Raw genomic sequence first — 24,168 nt, 5'->3', positions numbered from 1 at the left:
GGTGAGGGATGGTGAAGTGTGGTGATGATTGGTAATGGTGACGGATCACTGTCCATTACAAACTATGAATTAAAAATATTATGTATTTAATTGTTTGTGTACAACTAATTTCGCCGAGTCAACTTAGTACATTGTAATAAAGGAAGAAGGAATGTAATTTAATTTTTTTCAGTATATCATATATTGTTTTTAAATTTTAATAGAAGTAAATTTATTTGCGTGTTATAATGTTGTAATATCATTTTATACCACAAGGTGCCAACATCATGGCGTCCCACGTTCCTCGAGGCGAGCACGCTCGAGCTATTCTTCGAGCTGTACGCCTCGTCGCGAGGCGCGCTCGCCGGGCTGGCGCTGGCCTGCCTCGTGCAGCTCGCCTCGGTGCGCCGCTCGCTGTTCAGCAACACGGAGCGCGCCAAGTTCCTGAGCCAGCTCGCGGCGGGCGTGATGCGCGTGCTGGAGGACACGCAGGTGGGTGCACGCCAGCGTGGGCGACACGCCAGCGTGGGCGACACCAACCTGGACCAACTTCAGCGTGGATCAACTTCAGCGTGGACCAACTTCAGCGTGGACCAACTTCAGCGTGGACCAGCTTCAGCGTGGACTTGCTTCAGCGTGGACCAACTTCAGCGTGGACCAACTTCAGCGTGGACCAGCTTCAGCAACACATGACACGCAGAGCGTGAGGTGCAAGCGGCATGCATGCGGCATATATCAAAACTTGCAATTCTTAACAATATACAACACGCAACTGTAGCGACACCTCGCTCTGAATCGCGCAAGCGAAATGTTTTCGCTACAGAACATATATGCAACTTTCCGACAACATTCATCGGGGCCTCAAAGGCCAGTCGAGTAGACTGGTCGAGGATCCTCACTTTTCCGATGGAGGAATTCTACCTTCCTTCCTCCACACAACCAAAAGCAACACACGCTCAAACATACAACACACTATTATCATTTATTGTTTTTAAATTTATTTGAAGTTCAAGGATGGTTCTTATGGAGAGAAAACGTAAACATATACCACGAGCGGAGCCGGGGCGGACCGCTAGTATAATTCTACTACCGCGCACAGCGGTTTTCCTCGCATTGCTCCGCTCCGGTTGGTCTAGTAGTTTTTGAGATTAGCGCGTTCAAACAAACAAACTCTTCAGCTTTTATAAGTATAGATTTGGATGCTATAAAATAAATATCATATACTATACTTTACAGAAACTACAATAATATTCTCCATTTAATTATTATTTGTACAATTTCCAGGGCCTATCCGACCCGACGAACTACCACGAGTTCTGCCGACTCCTAGCGCGGCTCAAGTCGAACTATCGTCTCGGCGAATTGGTCATGGTCGATAATTATCCGCGATTGATAGAGGAAATCGCTAAATTCACTGTGCAGAGCTTGCAGGTAATAATATAGTAAACAAGAAACAATGACAAGTAAATGTAATTAAAATTTTATTGGTGTATGGTGAAGAGAGCAAAATAATATGTATTTACTAATATTATAAATCCTTACTCCCTACCCTACAAATATACTACTATTAATGCCAAAGTGTGTTCGTTGGTTTGTCTTTCTTTCACATCGCAATGGAATAACTTTAAACTGTTTTTTTTTGTATGGATATAGTAGGAAGAAGGCTGGAGAGTGACATAGACTGCTTGTTAGCACTGTGAAACATCATTCTTGTGGTTTGCTTTGCATACACGGGTGAAAAGCTACTTAAAGTTCAATTGATTTTTATTTATATTTGAAATTAATAATCGTAATAAAATATGCCTCACTTTTTCTGACAAAAAAATGTAACAAAAAAATCAACTCCACAGATGTGGCAGTTCGCGCCGAATTCCGTACACTATCTCCTGTCGCTATGGCAACGCATGGTCGCCTCAGTGCCGTACGTGAACGCGACGGAGCCGCACTTGCTCGAGACTTACGCGCCCACAGTCACTACCGCTTATATAAACAGCAGGCTTGATTCTGTGGCCGTGTTATTGAGGTAAGTACAAATAAACACACATAAGACTGCTAGAAACGCACTTAAATACGCACGTACGCGCTTAAACACGCACGTACGCGCTTAAACACGCACGTACTCACTTAAACACGCACGTACTCACTTAAACACGCACGTACTCACTTAAACACGCACGTACTCACTTAAACACGCACGTACTCACTTAAACACGCACGTACTCACTTAAACACGCACGTACGCACTTAAACACGCACGTACGCACTTAAACACGCACGTACGAACTTAAACATGCGCGTACGCACTTAAACACGCACGTACGAACTTAAACATGCGCGTACGCACTTAAACACGCACGTACGCACTTAAACACGCACGTACGCACTTAAATACGCACGTACGCACTTAAACGCGCACGTACGCATGCATTTAGCACTTAAACACATTCAAATATATAGATAGACTTGAACCAACACACACACACACACACATACGCACCCTAAACTAAAAAACACGGAGGAAAATAACTATGGTGTTGTTTATGATGATAATAGTGCCAATTCTTCTATTCTCGACTATAATATTCTTCCCTCGAAGACATGGGTTCAATCCAACAACAATTAGAACAAGTGGCCGTGATCGGTCGGTGTGAATATTCCGCGATAATTATTCCTGATGACGTCATCATCATCTTGGATTAACACATAGGATAGGTTTTATCCCGAAAATTCCGCGGGAACGGGAACTATGCGGGTTTTTCTTTGAAAACGCGCGCAAAGCCGCTGGCGGAAAGCTAGTTGACCACCAACTATGGTGATGTTTATGATGATAATACTGACGATATACTCCATTTTTGACTACTATATTCTTCCCCAGGGAGGGTCTAGAAGATCCCCTCGAGGACATGGGCGCGATACAGCAACAGTTAGAACAAGTGGCCGTGATCGGTCGGTGTGAATATTCCAAAACGTGCCAGTTATTAGTCGCACACTTTGATAGAGCGGCCGCCGCTTACACCGTGGAAACGCAGCCGCCGCAACTGCTCGTGTTGCAAGGTTAGTGTGTTTATACAATTACAATTTACAATTAGAAATTACAGAATTTTTAACGGATTTTAAACGCGATTTATTCATTATATTGTTTTTCTTGACGCGTTTAAAATCCGTTAAAAAGTACACACTTACAGTTTTATTGACTTCATCTACTTGTATCATTTCATTTTTTTATACGTCATTAAACAGGTTGATGTTTTTTCTAATACGTCACATATTCAGTCCCATACAGGCTACTTGAGGATACATTATTTATATATTTACTTACTTATTTATGTGTTTACAGGCCAACTCACGTGGCTGGTGTACATAATAGGCGCCGCCATAGACGGTAGAGCGTCAGTGAACACGTGCGATGAGAACGACGCTATGGACGGCGAATTAGTTTGTCGCGTGCTGCAGCTTATGGACCTGACCGACTCGCGGCTGGCCAATGTAATATTATCTATGTAATATTTTATCAAGTCTTCCTTTTTTTGTGACCGCCTCCTTGGTTTACGTGTGAGCGTAGAACCGAGGGGTCATGGGTTCGATTCCCGGTGGAGAGGAAAAAAATGTCTTGGTCTGGCAGGACACAGATGATTACCTACTTGTCCCTATGCATAAAGCATCTGCCTCTTACCCCGCTTGGGGACACGGGACTTCACTTTTTTTGTTATTGTTACTTCCGGATATAACAATGACATAATAGACACACAACTCAGATGCACGGCCGCATCGCACAAGCGAAAGAATAGAATAATTATAATTTAAATTTCACAAGACTACTCAGTTGCCCGCCATATTTATTTAGATAAGAATTTTAATACTATATAGTCTTATAACTCTCATGTAACAGTTATCAACTGTTTTTTCCCTCTTTTACTTGTTTTATATTATACTTATTTGAATCGCTTAGTTTTGAAACTTTTTTCTGTCAACAGCGCTTAATGTTAAGATTTTTCTTTCTATATACAGGGCGGGTGCGAAAAGCTCGAACTCGCTATGATGTCGTTCTTCGAACAATTCCGGAAGATATACGTCGGCGAACAGGTGCAGAAGAACAGCAAGGTGTACCGGCGGCTCGGCGAAGTGCTCGGGCTCAGCGACGAGAGCCAGCTGCTGAGCGTCATCATGCGCAAGATGTACGTATGCGTATAGTGGCGTATAGTGGTGTATAGTGGCTTATAGCACCGTATAGTGGTGTATAGTGGCGTACAGTGGCTTATAGCGGCGTATAGTGGCGTATAGTCGGGATATACGTCAACGAGCAGGTACAGAACATTGAGTTCTGTGTGATGATCTATAATGAACTAGGCACATATTCACGATCAAAAATAGGTGTCAGCTGCCGAATATGATTATGCACAAGATGTATGTATTGTGACGTATAATCACGTATGCGCAAGTTGTGAGTTCTGTGTGATGACGTATAATGGCGTATTGTGACGTATAACCGCATATATTGATATTCATTGATTGATACCAGTTCAAAAAATACCAACACAAAAAACCATCAGACGTCACGTCTTTACGTTCGTTATACGTAAAAATACTTTTTTAAAACTTTATTTTACATGCAAGTAAAAGTAGTGCATAAAAGAATTTGGTCTGTTAATCTTTGTTTCTAATTTTTAGTTGGTTTTTCATACATTATAGAGCATAAAATAATTTTGTATATTCATCATTTTTCAGAATAACGAACCTCAAATACTGGGGCGGTTCTGAAGCGATAATATCAAAGACTCTTGGACTATTGAGCGATCTCAGCGGCGGGTACGCGTGCGTTCGGAAACTGGTCAAATTGGATGAGGTGCAGTTTATGTTGACACATCATACTGTGAGTTGGCTTTTTATTTATTTATTACATTTGATTCAGGTAACAGACAATAAAATGTACAGACCCATAGACAGACTAACATAATATAATAATTTATAACTAATATTTTATTTATATTAATTTTACTAGAAATTTGTGATGTTTTCTGTACTAGTTAAGCGCCTCGAAAATAGTACCTTATTAAGTTTAGAAATCCGCCGTTAGTTTTTACGGATAAATGGTATTCATTAGATGATTAGAGTTTTTGAAGTGAAACTTCTTTATCGGGGTTGGAAAAAAATTTAGTGTAACATTTTTTCGTTACGCGTGACATTTTTCCGTTACGCGCCATCTGTTTCTTATCCCTACCACGCGTGATTCGACGTATTTCTGTAAAGTTTCATATAGTAAATATTTTTTGAAAAAATAAGGTCATAAAGAAGTTTCACTTCTTACGTGTGTACACTAGTACACGCACACATTATTTTTTTGTCAAAAGGTTTCATATCAAACATTGTCAAAGACACGTTTTAATCCCTTTACTAAAATTACACTCTGAACACTATGAACACAATAGAACTAGATTATGGCATTTATAGACTACAAGCCCGCATATGAAAAAAATATGGGTCAAATGAACCACCACGGGACATATCTAGTACGAAAGAAGAGCAAAAAATAATAAGATTCATCACTATGCCGTCACTTGTAAGCTGTCCAACTGAGTGCAGATGAGAATTGAAAAGTACAGGTAGACTCGGTAAATTTTGGTCATATATTTTTGTACGGCATTCTTAACCATCGATAGATCCATTCAAAATAATAAGAAACCGCTCAGTGCCGTACAAAAATGTTGGTCCACCAAGTCGGAATTTTTATTTAATTTCCGAGAGTTACCGGGGGTAAATTTGGTCATTTGACCATGTACGGCATCTGTGTCATACTATTGCTATACTGCTTTTAATCCATTATTCCGCAACGCCGTACAAAAATCATGGGGACAAGGGGAAAAAATCGAGAGTTGCAATCCCCTCTCTTTCCCCACTCCAGGGGGTCATTTGACTAAGTACGGCTTCGGTTCCAAAACATTATCTAGCACTCAAAAGTACTATTAAAAGCAATGCCGTCAAAAAATAATTGTTCTTTTAAATGTATACCAATAATCATCTTAATTTCATCGAATTCTTGATATAAAGAGCTGTAAGGTCATTTGACCCTGTACGGGAACTTTTTTTTTAACATGATATTGTAAAATTCAATTGTTGTATAGTATTGCCGTTCAAAAGAAACCGTTCTAAAAAAAGTTATAGAGAAATGCAAAACCAGAAATTTTGTTAAAGTTTAAACATCGTAGATTAATGAAATATAACAGTTTTCTACACTTTATTCGTTGTTTTAAATAGTATAAACATAGATAAATTAGGAAAAAACGATGCCGTACATTTTTGTGCAGACCACATCTTTTAGGCTGATGAAAGCGACGAAAGCTACAATTTTAAGGGTGCTTTATGGCCATTTGATACAGTACGGCATTAAAATATTTTTAGCCAACTACGGCAAAGCAAAAGGAGGGTTATGGTTTTGACAGGTCATGTATGTATGTTCATCTATTCCCTCGTAACTTCTAAACTACTTAACAGAATTCGACAAATGACATATCATTAGAAGCGTCTGAATTGTTCACTGGATAACCAGCGACCAGCTAGCTAAAGGCTATATGGGGTTTCACAAAATCTAATGTGGCGCCCTCTAGCGGACAAAACATACAGAGTAAAAAAATAAAGTTAAGATAAATATGCCGTGTTTGGTATCATTTGAAAGCGCTTTACTTGTACATTTTGAATATGTATATATTACTAGCATTTGCTTGTGACTTTACCTGTATTCCTGGGCTGATTGCATATAATTCACATCTTTTCGTTCATAGCTTTTTTATTAGTTCATCAATTTAACGGAGTCCATTCCACTTGACTCCGACTTTCCAAGGTGATAATTAACCACCTCGAGCTTCTTAATATTAATGTATATTTATATTTTATTATCAAAATACATATAAAGCGAACATTTCGTTATATGGATTTTTTCTTTTTCAGATTTTTCCCCTTTGAACCAACGAAAATGTACGGCACATGAAAAAATATTATCTATGCATAAAATACTTTAAAAATAAATTTATTTCGTGTTGTGTCAAATGACCCCCTGGAGTGGGGAAAGAGAGGGGATTACAACTCTCGATTTTTTCCCCTTGTCCCCATGATTTTTGTACGGCGTTGCGGAATAATGGATTAAAAGCAGTATAGCAATAGTATGACACAGATGCCGTACATGGTCAAATGACCAAATTTACCCCCGGTAACTCTCGGAAATTAAATAAAAATTCCGACTTGGTGGACCAACATTTTTGTACGGCACTGAGCGGTTTCTTATTATTTTGAATGGATCTATCGATGGTTAAGAATGCCGTACAAAAATATATGACCAAAATTTACCGAGTCTACCTGTACTTTTCAATTCTCATCTGCACTCAGTTGGACAGCTTACAAGTGACGGCATAGTGATGAATCTTATTATTTTTTGCTCTTCTTTCGTACTAGATATGTCCCGTGGTGGTTCATTTGACCCATATTTTTTTCATATGCGGGCTTGTAGTCTATAAATGCCATAATCTAGTTCTATTGTGTTCATAGTGTTCAGAGTGTAATTTTAGTAAAGGGATTAAAACGTGTCTTTGACAATGTTTGATATGAAACCTTTTGACAAAAAAATAATGTGTGCGTGTACTAGTGTACACACGTAAGAAGTGAAACTTCTTTATGACCTTATTTTTTCAAAAAATATTTACTATATGAAACTTTACAGAAATACGTCGAATCACGCGTGGTAGGGATAAGATAAGATTTTTTCATATGCGGGCTTGTAGTCTATTAGTTCTTATGTTTCTTACAGTATCAAAAGATTCGATGCTTCAATATATAATTAATTATTTGTGTTGTTAGTAATTAAAATATCAATTATTTTAAAGGATTATTTAAAGTCAGTTGAAAATATATAAAAACGATTCCAGGCGGAACATTTCCCGTTCCTAGGAGTCGGTGCCGGTACGGGCGAGATGCGATGTCGAACTATGCTCTATACAGCGCTGGGGAGATTGCTCATGGTCGAACTGGGGGAGGATGAGGATAGATTCCACGCTTTTATGATGCCGCTAACGGGTAAGTGGGGGGAAAGGGGAGGACTATAACATGGGGGGAGGCTAAGAAAAAGGGTAGGATACTATATAGGTTCCAAAAGATCATGGTGTAGCTTAAACTAGTCAGTAAAAGGTAGGGGAGTTACTTAGCTATGGAAAAGGGGGGGTGCCAAATTAGTCATATGCCTAACTTGTCAGTAGAATGAGGAGGGTAGGCTATATAGGTTTTACGAGTTAGGAAAAAGGGTAGGATACTATATAGGTTCCAAAAGATCATAATGTAGCTTAAACTAGTCATGGTCTAAGATCCGAATATAGGTCGACCTTCACCGGCGTGATAATAAAATGAGCCCAATTATATACTTATTCCATCTCTAAATACTTACAATCATTCCATTTACACTTTCAATGATTTCAATCATTCTATGAATTATTTAAATTATTCTTAAACTTACATTTATTAGTATGTCATTTTAATTATTCCCTTACAGCGGCATTCGAAAGCATCATCGGTCTACTGGGTCCATCAGAGAACTCTCTATGTGTCAGAAGACGCCATTTTACATTTTTTTAAGTGTCACTGGAACACTTAATATTTACACACCCTATGAACACTTACACTTAAAATTTTCCTATAGCCAATTTTTCCTCTAAATTTCAGCGGCATTCGAAAGCATCATCGGTCTACTGGGTCCATCTGAGAACTCTCTATACGCGTCAGAAGACGCGAAAAAGACGTTAATAGGTCTAGCGAGAGATTTGCGCGGTTTGGCGTTCGCTTTCAACACGAAAACAACGTATATGATGCTGTTTGATTGGATGTGAGTGTTTTTATTATTTAACTAGATTTACGCCCGCATTTTTAAAGAAAAACCCGCAGTTTCCTGTTCCTGTGGGATTGCCGGGATGAAAAGCCTATGTCTTTTTTCTGGGTCTTCAGCTACTTACATACCACTATGTACTACAATTTCATTGTAATTGGTTCAATAGTCTTTACATGAAAAAATAACAAACATCCATCCATCCATCCGTCTTCACAAATTTTCGCATTTATAGTATTAGTAGGATGTATGTTTGTACTTGAGTTTCCTATTTCTGACTGTCTATACAATATCTCTGTTGCTAAAAACTATTTTGTCTATATCTTATATATAAAATTCTCGTGTCACAATGTTAGTCTGCATACTCCTCCGAAACGGGTGGACCGATTCTCATGAAATTTTCTGTGCATATCGGGTAAGTCTGAGAATCGGCCAACATCTATTTTTCATATGTACCACGGGCGAAGCCGGGGCGGGCCGCTAGTCATGCCATAAAATTATCTTTGTATATTTGACGTACTTGAAGTTATCTTATTTACTACCATACTTGCAACAATTAACAATATATTGGTTCACAACTAAGAGTTAACACATAGAATATTAATTCATATATTTTATTTAAAAAGTCTAATTAATATTTTCTTTAAATGTATATTGTATTATTCATGTATTTGATTTAAGTACTTGCCTTCACTCTTCACAGCTACCCAGTATACATGAAAGTGCTCCTCCGGGGCATCGAACTCTGGTACAGTGAGCCCGCTCTAACCACGCCCATACTAAAGCTGGCCGCGGAATTAGCACAGAACAGGAATCAAAGGTTGCACTTTGATGTGAGCTCGCCGAACGGGATCCTGCTGTTCCGGGAGTTGTCTGCTGCTATATGCGCGTATGGTGAGTGTAACGGGACCCTAGAGATGGTTGGGGTCCCTAAATAATAGGGTAAAATCGGTACCCCAAAGTAGGTTAGGGTCCCATAACAAATGGGTATAAATGGGACCCTAGAGTTGTTTTGAGAGTTCCGTACCGAAAGGGTAAAAGTAAAACGTTCTAGGCGTGTATAGTGAGTTGGAGTATGGTTTGTTTTGAGGGTCCGAACACGCACGTAAAACGGGACCCTATTACTGATGTTTTGCCGTCTGTCAGTTTGTCTGTCCGACTGCTTTATCTACAACTAGCTGTGCCGCGCGGTTTCACCCGCATTACTCCGCTCCTGTTGGTCTTAGCATGATGATATATAGCCTATATTACTCGTGGATAATGTAGCTTTCGAATGGTGAAAGAATTTTTAAAATCGGTCCAGTAGTTTATTAGCCTATTCATTACAATCAAACAAACCAAGTTTTCCTCTTTATAATATTAGTGTAGATTTGCATTGCTCTTTAGCATATTTGTGCGGAAACTTTACTGTCGTGAGTCCGACTCGCACTTGACACATTTTCTACTAGGTTCTCAAAAAAAGAATGAGACGTTCCACCGCGGTAAAAACTAGCATAATATGTCACAACACACATCCCATATAAGTGAAGTCCCATGTCCCCTAGTGGGGTAAGGGGCAGCTGCATTTATACATCTGTTTCACTGATCGATTTTCTTTAGGGACAAGTAGGTGATCAGCCTTCTGTGTCCTACCAGACCGAGACTTCGTCTCCACTGGGAATCGAACCCAGGAGCCCTTGGTTCCACGCTCTCGCGTCAACCACTGTACCGAGGAGGCGGTCACACATCCCAAATACATCAACATAAAATAACTCCAATGCGACGTGATACAAAGACAAACAGACATTCTTTCGTATTTCCAATTTTAATAATGTGATAACAATTTATTTCGTATGAATCAACTTTAAAATAATTATAATTATGTATTTCGTATTCCAGGCAGTAGAATATTAACGGTGGACGTGAGCAAAAAGCAAATGTACGCCATGAAGCTGAAAGGCATATCGCTCTGTTTCTCAATACTGAAGGCTGCGCTGTGCGGGAATTATGCGAATTTTGGCGTTTTTAGGTAAGTCATATAGAAAAAGTAGTTTATTTTGTACAAAAATGATGAATCCCACTATCCTACTAATATTATAAATGCGAAAGTTTGTGAGGATGGATGTATGCATGTTTGTTACTCTTTCACGCAAATACTACTGATCCGATTACAATGAAATTTAGCACACATACAGAGGGTAACTTGGATTAACACATGGGACAGGTTTTATCCCGGAAATCCCATGGGAATAGACAAACAAAAACACTTAATTTTTAGCAAAAGATACAAAAACGGAAGTAAAATATTCATGCAAATACGCGAATTTCGAAGTTTTTAAATGAGATATTTTTGTGGAAACAAACAAAACTGCTTTTTTGTAAAAATAAAAAAAAGTAAAGTAAAACAAATATACATACACACACACACATATAGTCAAAATTGTAGTATGTTTCCTCTTAAAATAACAGAAATACAAGAACATATTGTCAACATATTTTTCTCTTTAATTATAAATTTACTTCTATCTGATTTCAGGTTATACGGTGACGACGCGTTAGACAATGCACTGAATATGTTCGTTAAGTTATTATTAAGTATACCACAAAGTGACTTATTGGTGAGTGAACTGAACTTAAAATTCTATTTAAGTACACACTTACTATATCTATAGCCACTCTCTATCCTAACTATAAAATACTCCAAACTACAAAAAACTTCTCCATCGCGACGTGACAGAAGGACAAACATACAAACTGTCTTCACTTCTTCTGTTAAAATTCTACTATAATAATAAAATACATATACATATTATACATAATATACTTAAAAGACTAAGATGTAGATCCAATTACAGGCAAATACAACATTCATTTTTGAGTTATTTCAAATTATAGTTTCTAATCGTAGTTTCTAATTTGGTGTGATTACCCTCCGTATCGACTCGTATGATATTTCACAGTAAAAAGCTGAAGAGTTTGTTTATTTGTTTGTTTGAACGCGCATATCTCAGAAACTACTGGTCCGATTTGAAAAATTCTTTCCGTGTTAAGTAGCCCATTTATCATCACGCTAAGACCAACAATGCGGGTCAATCAAATATTGGTTTATATATTTGTATTATAGTTGCTTGTTCTAAAGTTATGCATCGTTATAATGGGTTACCAGGCCTAAATATTAATTAATTTTAATATATTTTTCAGTTATATCCGAAACTATCACAAACGTACTACGTCCTGCTCGAAAGATTAGCTCAAGACCACATGCCGTATCTAGCGTCTCTACAGCCCGAGGCCACTCTATACATATTGTCGTCTATTTCTGAAGGATTAACTGCATTGGGTAAGTTTTTACGAAATAAAAGGAGGAAAGAATACAAAAAAAAATATCGAAAAATTAACAAAAAATATGCTTTGACTTGAGAATATCATCGCCAGGTAATGTTTCTAAAAAAAATGGAACAGTCTCGAAAAAAATCCAAAAAAAATGGTTGTCTGTAAAGTCGGTTTACTGACGATAGTTGAACGTGACAACGTCCGATTGTGCTTCTTTGTCGCTCGTTCCGCGCTCTCACTTGCACTTCAAGCCTTACATGGAACGCCTCAGAGCGAGGTAACGCCGCATGAGTCATATTTTTTCGTGCGTGCAGCCGCACAGTGGTTCCAAATTCAAGTTTCATGGACCTAGGATTCAATATCGGTCTATCGCGCTGATTTTTTTTTTCAAGACAGATAATTGAACACCGATCAACTTTTTCTAATGGTAAAAATCCCCTAGGCGTATAGTTTTTGAGAAAAAAAATTGTTGAGTTTTTTTTGTATGGAGAAAAATCTTTATTATTTTTTTTCTCGCGTTGCTTTAAATTGCGAATGCTTAGATTCATATATTAAGTAAGTCCGGATGATATAGTATCTAGAAAAAAATAAAATATCTGCATCGATTTGCAACCCCGCGCAGGAATGATCGATAAAAATTTCAATTTTCCTATGCTCTTTTATCTTGTATTACCTGCGTTTTGTTGCTCAATACTTGCTTATTCGTACTCCTTACATGACATTAATGAATATTGAGAACATTTCAGCCCACAAAAAACGTTAAGTTATATTTTTATATATTAAAAATTTTCAAAAACAGGCAATTATAAGATAAGTCACAGTACAACGTAACCCGTGCCTAGAAACCAACTAGGTAACGACAACAACCTATCTGGAATGCGGTGTTAGTCCCAGTTAGTTCCGAGTATATAAACAACCTCGTTATAGTGCCCAATCGTTAACGATGTCCAAGTACATAAATACGTTAGCTTTAAGCCAAGGATTTGTCTTCAGGAATGTCTTGCTTCTTTTTAATAAACAAAAATTCTGATACACTTGGTATAGTATCAGGGTATTTTTCCAAATGCTCTAAAATTTTCGCAAAAGCTGCTTTGCCGTTAGCTTTTAACTTTTCAGTAAAGCAATAAAAAAGTTCCTCTTCATTTTTTTCACTCATAGTAGAGTCGGATCGTCGTTTTTTTGTTTATTGCTCAAATCTTGGAATGGAACTCTAGATATCTTTTCAGTGGATGTACTTGCTTCAGCAGTGGACGTTGATGGAACTGATTCAACTATAGAAGAAGAAAAGTTGGTCTGAGTTTCTTCATCTACATCCGCACAATCACCAAACAAAACATTCAAGTCCACCGAATCACAAGTAGGCCACTGGATGTCAGATTCCAACCACCTTTTATTGTTTTCCCGAGTCAGAAACGTCTTCAGAGATCGGCTTGACTGAGACCATTTTTTCGTTATAATGTGTATAACTCTACGAGAAAAATCTATGTGTTTACTGCGATCTTCTTCAGACAGTTCATATGGGATTTTTGAGATGATAACTTCAAACAAATGGTTGAAATTCTTCAAATCACCAAATTTCCTCATAATCAGGAACATATCCAAATTAGTACTCAAGCCAGCCATTGTATAGTGCGTTGTAATGTGCGGCTTATTTATATCAATTAAGAGGACTCAGGTAGTAAGGGCATGCAGGATTAAATGCGACCGAGTATATAAACAACCTCGTTAAAGCTAACGTATTTATGTACTTGGACATCGTTAACGATTGGGCACTATAACGAGGTTGTTTATATACTCGGAACTAACTGGGACTAACACCGCATTCCAGATAGGTTGTTGTCGTTACCTAGTTGGTTTCTAGGCACGGGTTACGTTGTACTGTGACTTATCTTTTAATTGCCTGTTTTTGAAAATTTTTAATATATAAAAATATAACTTAACGTTTTTTGTGGGCTGAAATGTTCTCAATATTCATTAATGTCATGTAAGGAGTACGAATAAGCAAGTATTGAGCAACAAAACGCAGGTAATACAAGAGAAAAGAGCATAGGAAAATTGAAATTTTTATCGATCATTCCTGCGCGGGGTTGCAAGTCGATGCAGATATTTTATTTTTTTCTGGATACTATATCATCCGGACTTACTTAATATATGAATCTAAGCATTCGCAATTAAAAGCAACGCGAGAAAAAAAATAATAAAGATTTTTCTCCATACAAAAAAAACTCAACAATTTTTTTTCTCAAAAACTATACGCCTAGGGGATTTTTACCATTAGAAAAAGTTGATCGGTGTTCAATTATCTGTCTTGAAAAAAAAAAATCAGCGCGATAGACCGATATTGAATCCTAGGTCCATGAAACTTGAATTTGGATCCACTGTGAGCCGGCTCTATCGAATTATAAGACGTTGTCACGTCAAAAATAATTAAAAAATAAAAAATACATTAAAAAATAAATTTGCCACTACTCTAGAACCGTTCTTTTACGTAATATTGTCTAAAAAAGAGCGTGTGTGCCGAGAACACGTGTCAGAAGTGAAACTTATTTTCTAACTTAATTTAAATTTCATTTTTAAAAATATCTAGAGTATTTTGAAGCCCATTAACATTTTTTTCTACGTTATAAAATAGTAAACTATTAATTTAAGACAAAAAAGAAAAACATGAATATTCCCCATTTCTACGAAGTTGGAACAATAATTATTATGTTTAAATTTAAAATATATACCAAGTATATTGCTATTTATAAGAATAATTAACGATTTTATTAAAATATTCTCTTAATTTTTATAATAATTTAAATCTTTATATCAACGAAACAAAATACATAGAGCAAAACATTATATCAAACTAACCTTATAATTTACTAGCGGTCCGCCCCGGCTTCGCCCGTGGTACCTACATGTTTAAACTATCCTATCTCTCAAGTTGGATCGAACTGCACATGGTGTGCGAATTTTATTATAATCGGTTAAGTGGTTTAGGAGTCCATTGAGGACAAACATTGTGACACGAGATTTATATGTATATATTAAGACTAGTACATACCTACCTAATCAAATAAATATTTTGAATAACATAAATTTCCAAATAATATCTAATTTCATCCACTTTATGTAAAAGTCGGTTAAAACACAATGAAACAAATATATTATAACTAGCGGCCCGCCCCGGCTTCGCCCGTGGTACATATGAAAAATAGATGTTGGCCGATTCTCAGACTTACCCGATATGCACAGAAAATTTCATGAGAATCGGTCCACCCGTTTCGGAGGAGTATGCAGACTAACATTGTGACACGAGAATTTTATATATAAGATAAATTGTATGTAAGTATGTTCCGCTCAATATACGGGCGCACGCGTAAAGGACTCAACGTAGGTATGTGTTATAGAAATTTCTATATTATTATCGATAAAAACTTCATATAATATAGCCTATTTATCGATAAAATCATCTTTGGACAACAATAGCTGTACTATATCGATCTAAAATTCCGTATTGATAACGAACATTGTTCTAAAAAAAATGAATTTAATATTAAATTTATACACAATATTCATTTTTAAATAAATATTAATAAAAAACTCTAATATAAATTGCCTACAAATAAATATAATACATATATCACGTTACACGTATAATACCTCTTGCTGAAACTAAGCCAGTTTAACTTCGAAGCGTTTCGATAGATGTCGCTAGGCGTCACTTAGATCGCGCTATCGAAATGTTTTTATAGAAACGTATAATAATTTCAAGGCGGCTAGCAAGTTGACCGATTTTAATGAAATTTGCTATTTTTGTATGCCAATCATCGTGCTCGTTGCGGTCGATTAGGCTTTATAAATTCTGACTTATGAGTAAGTTACTAGAAAGTAGAAACCACAGGGCACAGATCTAGCTCTATAGTCGAGCCAATTTAATAGGCAACATTTGACGTCTATCAATTTTATCTTCGTAGAGAGGTAACCTGCAAACATCGATTAAAGTGAATTAATCGATACTGACTTGAAACATTTGTCAATCGAACTTGAAACACATTAATTATTAATTTATGACGATTTTTATTCACAAGTAATCAATGCATTCGATTCTAGATGTCAGATTTCGATTTTTAGTTTATAAAAAAAGTTTATTGACACAAAATTGTAGCGACGTCAGTTATTTAATTCAGAAATTGTTTATTATGTTTAGAATGGTTTATCAGTAATATGAAATCTTAAAATTACTTGTATCGGTCATTATTATTATAAATATGTAATCGTATTTGAAAAAAGTTAAGCAAATGTGCAGTTCTAACAAAACGAAATGTCATGTTATTCTATGTCGTCGTTACTAGGTTACATTGTTGAATTTTGTTGAACTGTCAAATGTTGCCTATTAAAATGGCTCTACTATAATCCATTGCATAGCGAATGGGTAACATTTTATTAGTAAGACCGTTAAAAATTACTTTAACCATCTTTAACTGGTAGGTTAAAGCAGGAAACAAGCAGAAACCGCGACATTTGCCATAAGTATTACATTATCATCTTTAAAGTTACAAATATCCCGCTATACCGCTACATTATATTCACAAAAATGCATTAATATTCATGCCCCTTGCATGGCCCATGGCCCAAGCCCCAGGGACGTATAATTCGGTTCTCTTGTCCCCGTCACACCGTTCAAATGGATGCACCTTGTTACATGGAAAACGTTTTTGTTTGTCTGTTGTTTTGTCGCGTATTTGAGGTAAGTTTGTTTACGTGCAGCTATGGAAGCACTGGTCCTTGTGTCGACCCTATATCCTGGATGATATGTTACTTGATAACTTTTTAAAAAGTGTACGCTTTACGTGTGTGTTACGGTATTTTCAGTAAAAATTACCGAGATAGTCGGTAAAATAATGTAAATACTGACAACACTGATTATTTATAATTAAATTTTTGGAAAAAAAAATGGCTAATTTTAGTCAAAATTTATAGTTTTCTTACAAGAAATGAAGATCCTTATCATCCAAGTATCCACCTTGGCGAGAAAAATTAATATTTTTAAGGAAAATTAAAAAAAAGCATGAATGTCTTTATTTTTTATTAAAGACCTTAAAATGAGCTATAATTCTTCCATTTATTATTCGACCAAGCCAACTAGACGCTCGGGTGGAATGCGGCCTCCCCGCCCGCTTACCGCCTCAGGTACCGCGTTCGCCTTAGTACGGTTCGCAGCATCGACGCATTCGTACGTTTCGCATCACTAGTTATTTCTGTACTTTTTATTATTAATCGTTAAAGCTTGTTGTTGACTGTTAAGTTTTTTGTTGTTATTTGTTTAAGTTTTTACTGTGTTGTTATTCATAGACAGCCCTCGAAATGTGGAAAAATAAGACTATTCATAGCGGAGAGCGAACAGTGATATTATTAATATTTTTTTTTTGCTATCTGTACCCGAGACATGGGCGGGTGACGTCACAGTTGAAAAGGGTCTAGTTGGCTTGGTCAGGTAGTACAATATCACAAACAAAAAACCTCTTCAGCTTTATAATATTAGTATAGATTTAATTATGTTGGTATACCATTAGAAAATGTTCACACATACAAAAATAAAAGGCAAGAAAAACCAAAATTTTTGTAGCAAACTAATTAAGCTAGCAACACCGACCCCCGCGGTATTAGCACAGATCCTCAATATCATTTATTGCAAATGGCCGACTAAATCAAGCGCAAATCCCTGCACCAGCCCCCCTAGACAAGTGGCTTTCTATTAGCGTAAAGTTCAATAGAATAGATTATGAATGTATGAGATTGACGTAATCAATCGTCGTCGTCGTCGTAATCAAACGTCAATCTCATACATTCAATGCAATGGCAACTTTTGGCGGGCTTTTTTGATGGCAACATTATCTTTATACCTTATATATACCTTGAATTTGACTCAACGCGTGAAGTTGCACTTCAAAAATATCTTAATTTTTGTGTTATTTCAGACACGAGCGTGTGCACGGGATGCTGCGCGACGCTGGACCACATAGTCACTTATCTATTTAAACAATTAGTGCAGAAATGTGAGTATTATTCCAGTTGATTCATTTAATTATTTGACATATTTTGATTGATTAAGGGCTGATTTTTCAATCCTTGGTTAAAACTTATTCGTCGAATAATGTATAAAACTACCATTTTAAAAACGCTTTCTAATTTCCCGTATTTGACAGTTTACGTGTCATTTTAATATTATCGTGTAATACTTTATTGGACGGATAAGATTTATACAAGCATTGAAAAATCGGCCCTTAATAATTATATTATCTGTCGAATCCTTTAATATCATTATTATTATTAGTTGTAATACATACTTAAAAGTTAAAATATAAACATAAAAAAAGGTTTAGTTTTTTTTTTATTTTCATTTTACATCCGTAGAAATATTGCATATTCTGCAAAAAAATCCTACGAAATTTCTGATTTGATGTACTCTATTAAAAAGGAGGAAAGAAAAAAACATTCTCTTCTATAAAATATTTATTAATCATATTTAACACTAGAAAAAATAACAAAAAGTATTTATTTTGTTTCTTCAGCTAGCAACAAAGTGTCGAACCCGCGACAAGCAGCTCCAGAGACGAGCAACATGTTCATAGAGGTGTTGCAGAGGCGGCCCGAGATCATGCAGCAACTGCTTGCAACAGTGAGTTTGTGTGTTTGTGTGTATGTTGCAACAAAGTGTCGAACGCGCCGAAGTTGTTGGTAACATGTTGCTTGCAACACTATATGTTGCTGTGTTAACGAATGTTGAAAATAAGAGCGTGTGTGCCGAGCACACGTGTCAGAAGTGAAACTTCTTTGGTACGATTCTAAAATAACAAAATCGTCGCTTTCCTCCATGATGTGACGGTATTGCCGTGAAGCGACCTTGAAATTTTTAGAAATACTTAAAAACTTACGATTAATATTTATTTAATTCATTCAATACATGTCACATTTAGTTACTTTATATCCGTGTTGACATTACTTACGAACGCAGCCATACCGTCGCAGGACGATATTATTGCACAAATTATTTTCCACTCACCCGCGATTTTTTCCTTTTTTTTTCAAGTTTATAACAATACTAGCTGCTCCGCGCGGTATCACCTTCGTGACTCCATTCCTGTTGGTCATAGCGAGATGATATATTGCCTATAACCTTCCTCGATAAATGGGCTATCTAATACCGAAAGAATTTTACAAATCGGACCAGTAGTTCCCGAGATTAGCGCGTTCAAACAAGCAAACAAACTCTTTAGCTTTATAATTTAGTTTAGATTTAAAAACATTAGAATAAGTGAATTGTGAAATTCTTTGAAATAAATGTCTCTTAACCTCATTGAGTTACCATGTACTACTTACTAGAGAGGGCATCTCTACTAAACTATTTGTAACACGAGTTAGAGTCAATTGTCTCAAGCCATGGTTTTTTTTTAGATTGATTGGTTTTAATTGATAATTTTATTCATATTTTTTTAAAAGATAAACAATATTTATTTGTTAGATTGATTGGTTTTAATTTATAAGTAATAAGAGGCAGAATATCTACAAAGTGTATGACTCACTAGCCGGCCCGCTTTGCCGCGCGTTTTGCACAGATTTTGTTCGTGGTGGATCCTCTCTATAATAATACCTCAATAACCTAGCCTTTTTTCGATCAGGTGGTGAACGTGATAATGTTCGAAGAGCGCTGCAACCAATGGTCCATGTCCCGGCCGCTGCTCGGTCTGATCCTGCTCAACGAGGAGCAGTTCACGGCACTCCGCTCGGAGCTGATCGCGCAGCAGGCCCGCCACCGGCAGCACCACCTGGCGCACTGCTTCGACCAGCTCATGGGGGGGGTCGAGAGGAACCTGCTCACTAAGAATCGGGATCGGTGAGTTGGGGGTAGGGAGGAACTGGGGAGACGGTAGGGGGAGGTGGAAAAACCGGAAAACTGGGAAAATGGTGGGAGCTGAGTTAAAATGATAGGGGGGAAACAATAGAGGGGCGTATATGAGAAGTGCGCCTTCGGAGTAGTATGAAATTTTCGCACTCTTCTATATATGTTATATAGGGAAGGTGCTAATAATCATCTATATTATTTATTACATATTATAATAATTACATATAATAAATATGTAGAAGGATCAATTCTGTACATTGAAAATATTAAAAAAATAAATATCAGGGGGTGCTACTGGATCGATATCAAACCCAAACATATGATTAAAAAAAATTTTGGCTGTCTGTATGTTCAGGCATCACGTAAAATCTAACGGTTTGATTTCGATGAAACTTGGTATAATTATACCTTATTATCCTGGGCATAAAATGGGATACTTTTTATCCTGAAAAAATACGTAGAAAAAAATAAATCTTAATTTTTCAGTTTTATACACCGACATCCGCGCGGACGGAGTCGCGGGCGGAAGCTAGTATCTAATAAAATTTAACATTGTTTTTGTAATAACATAACAGAGGCTATATGCCATCGAATAAACGTTTTTTTATTTCCTTCTTGCTTTCTTATAATTTTCATATAATCTATTCTTTCCCACATTCAAAATACATTGCCATCCTTGCTCAGTTGATTAAAACCGAAAAATAATTTGAAAAATACAGATTATTAAAATGTTATATATCTTTACAGATTCACCCAAAACCTGTCGATGTTCAGGCGGGACATCAACGATCTATTGAAAGGCACAAGTATGGGATCGTCTGTCAACGACATGATGACGTCATAGGCACAAACGTGATATGGGATGAGTGGGATTCGTGTAGGATTGAAAGATAATCGTGTAGGATGAGTGGGATTGTGTGGGATTCATGTAGGACTGTATGGGATTGAGTGGTTGAGTTGTGGTATATATGTCAGATTGTGCGGATATTGTCTTGGTTACTAATTCTTATATTACATTTATTTTTTCTGTTGTAAATTAGATGGATTCCAATATCGAATTCTTTTTATTTATGAGACGTGTTAGAATAATAAGTATTTTTATTTCATGACCCCAATGGCAAATGAAGCAATCATGACCTAGGGCTTGGGTTCGATTAATGTTGTAGAAATATACATTTCAGAGAATGTTATAAAAATAATCCAGATATTAACGATTTAAAAGAGATCTCGTATTTACAGAGGTAGAAATGAACAAACATAATATGCAATATCGAAAAAGTACGTTATGCATAAATCAATGTATTTTAATTTTAGATTAAACGTGTCAAAAAATTACACTCTTTTGCACGTCTTGACACCTAATAATACGCGATTAGTGATTTTTGTGTTATGCTCGCACTGTGATGGGAAAGAGTCCCATATCCTTTTTATTATTATCCCATACAAATCCCATCTCTTATTTACCTACCCTTTCTCTACTTAAAAAGATACATACAGCAAAAGAGTGAGATAACCACACTAGTGCGAGTGAAACGGCAAGATTATTTAATTTTTTCTTTCAAATAAATTGCTGTCTAAACCACAAGTGCGAAAGGGACGACATGCTGCTATAATTTTTAAGAGCATATGATGAAATACAAGTGCGAAAGAGATGGTATGCTTAAAACGAATTTATTCTGTTAAACCACGAGTGCGAGAGAGACGGCATGCTTTTTTCAACTTCGTCTTAACATCAGTTAAGTCATTCTTAATAAAGAATCAATGTTTTGTTTTAATATTATAAGCGATATATAATTTTGTATAGTTTTTTTTTATTGATAAGGTTCATCCAAAAATGTATTTATTTCAATGACCATACATTTTTTTGTAAAATTCGAGGAAAATAATAAAATACCATTTATGTACTATACAGAACTACACAATTGCCTATTAAAAGGTCGTCAAAAATATACGAGCGGTGTTGTATAAAACATTCATTCAAATTAACACCTTATTACGTGGCAGTAATGTTCAAAGTCTTTTGTATAAGTTCATTTAAACTCTGCCTATTGCATGTGTAGGCAGTGTTTTGTTTCAGACAATTAAATTGAGTATTTGTCAATCTGTTGTATATTTAATGTCAATTAAATACACTAAGGTACATGAGCATAGTACCGAGAAGGCCTAGGTTGGATCCTTAACACAAAAAAGAGCGTGTGTGCCGAGCAAACGTGTCAGAAGTGAAACTTCTTTGGCAAGATTCAAAGATACTAAAATCGTCGCCTTACTCCATGACGCGACCGTGACATTTTACTCTCAACGCGTCTAAAGAAGTTTCACTTATAAGTCAGTCTAGCACAAAAAGCTGATCTTTATTTTATATAAATAAAACTGATATTTTAGATATGTTTGCAAAGAAAGTTGAGAATCCTACACGATTTCGCATAAAAAAAGTATGAAAAAAATCGGAATTCCACATTCCAAGTGAAGTTAGGTTTAATGATTTTACTGAAAAAGGAATTCTTACGTGACAGAAAAGTAAATGTTAATAAAAACTGTTATGCTTTGGATACACGGTCGTCCAATTAGCATGACGTAATTGGCTGGATCCATTTTTTAACTTGTAAAATGTAAGAGAATCAACTGTTTGATTATAATTGTGAATTTATGGTAATCTTTGAAACGAATTTAAAACGCATTTTTATAAATAAATTGTGTTTTAACTTCGTTTCATACTTTTTTTCTTATCTTCACTTACGTAACTATGTATTTGTTTTTATTATTTTACTATAGTGACGTTTAATATTGTTAAAAAATGTAAGTATTAAAATTGATTGCAAAATAAATAATTATGCTTTGTTTTACATGAAATACTGTCATTAACTTATTATTAAGAATCGGGTTGGATCAAAATTGAATATTGTAAATAAATCAGTCATTTGAATTTTAAAAGATCACTAATCGCATAAATACTATGAAATATTCAGTTAAAAATATAGAACAGCTCAAACTTTATTTGATCATGTTACTTGTCATGCAAATTGGACGGAAATCGTGTGGATCCAGCATAATTATCAGGAATTCATGTTGAAAGAGTTTATCGTATAGAGATATTATAGATAGAGTAAGCACGACTTTGCGAAAGAGAAAATGGCGCTGCCAAAACGAAATGTTTAGAATTGAAAAAATCTAACCAGAAAATTTTTTATTTACAAAGCATTTGAATGCTATAACTAAAAATAAAATTTATAAACATCTATGCGTTCTTTGATGTGTGAGAGGGACAGAAAGCGTACAACAATCCTCTGTCTTTTTCTAACCCAGAGACAATGAATGTTCTACTCTATCTATGATATAATTCTATGGTTTATGGTATCAAATGATTTTCATAGACACGTAATGTTCGTGAATTTTGTTTTCTATACTTGTAGCTATGTTCGGAACGAGTGATGTGTAAATATTTAAATAGATTGTGATTTTTACAGTTGCGTTGTTTTATTTTATTTTACCAGTCCATTAGATGTAAGATAAAAAGTCACCTATATCACAGACTAATAATAATATACTATGTATACAACCTATATGTTGTTCTGCAAAGACATCTAAAAACCAATGAAAATCCTATCAAAATCGGAAACATATGAAATAAAATGTTTCACTTAAGAGATCTTTTTAGGTATAACCTCTTTAAAATCTATAGATTATTCTGAAGAGATTTAGAATATACAGGGTGTCCCAAAAGTAGTGATGAACGGAAGTTGGGAGGTAGAGGACCTAGAGGGCTATCCGAATCACCCCCTTGTATGTTATGCGATTTTTCGTATTTTCGGAGTTTTGGGACACCCTGTATTATCATGAATATAAATACTAGCGGTCTGCCCCGCCCTACCTCGGTAAATATAATTATATCCTACTTATCCAACGGTGATTTTTTTTTAAATTGGTCCAGTAGCGTCCAGTAGCGAGATGATTAGCGTTTTCAAACAAAGAAACCTCAGCTTTATAATAATTTGTAAAGAACTATTATACACCGCAGAATACAGTTAGGTAGGTACTTCTATAAACAGGGTTCAGTATTCTTTATTGGTAAAAATTTGTGCTAATAAAAGTATCTATGTTCATCTGTATCTTTCGCTCACGGCTTCAC

General features: G+C 36.0%; 1 protein-coding gene across 1 annotated transcript in view; it reads left to right on the top strand.

Annotated features, from left to right (window-relative positions):
• Ranbp16 (Ran-binding protein 16) overlaps positions 1-23,505 on the top strand; it is a 37,026-nt gene extending 13,521 nt beyond the window's left edge. The window contains exons 8-24 of the mRNA XM_089712780.1: positions 256-471; positions 1,264-1,410; positions 1,830-2,002; positions 2,855-3,033; positions 3,317-3,465; positions 3,988-4,154; positions 4,705-4,849; positions 7,893-8,040; positions 8,680-8,839; positions 9,543-9,733; positions 10,718-10,847; positions 11,355-11,436; positions 12,020-12,158; positions 18,118-18,195; positions 18,712-18,818; positions 19,819-20,033; positions 20,790-23,505. Coding sequence (XP_089568906.1) covers positions 256-471; positions 1,264-1,410; positions 1,830-2,002; positions 2,855-3,033; positions 3,317-3,465; positions 3,988-4,154; positions 4,705-4,849; positions 7,893-8,040; positions 8,680-8,839; positions 9,543-9,733; positions 10,718-10,847; positions 11,355-11,436; positions 12,020-12,158; positions 18,118-18,195; positions 18,712-18,818; positions 19,819-20,033; positions 20,790-20,886 — 2,523 coding nt within the window. The 3' untranslated portion in view covers positions 20,887-23,505. The remainder of the gene's footprint in view (positions 1-255; positions 472-1,263; positions 1,411-1,829; positions 2,003-2,854; positions 3,034-3,316; positions 3,466-3,987; positions 4,155-4,704; positions 4,850-7,892; positions 8,041-8,679; positions 8,840-9,542; positions 9,734-10,717; positions 10,848-11,354; positions 11,437-12,019; positions 12,159-18,117; positions 18,196-18,711; positions 18,819-19,818; positions 20,034-20,789) is intronic.
• The last annotated feature ends 663 nt before the right edge of the window (positions 23,506-24,168 follow it).

This window comes from Colias philodice, chromosome 29, assembly GCF_061535455.1.
Source record: "Colias philodice isolate Cphi_HAF_F1 chromosome 29, ilColPhil1 Martin Lab GWU primary, whole genome shotgun sequence".
Lineage (NCBI taxonomy): Eukaryota > Metazoa > Arthropoda > Insecta > Lepidoptera > Pieridae > Colias > Colias philodice.
The sequence above is the reverse complement of the archived record's forward strand: the minus strand, read 5'-3'. Positions and strand labels throughout refer to the sequence as shown.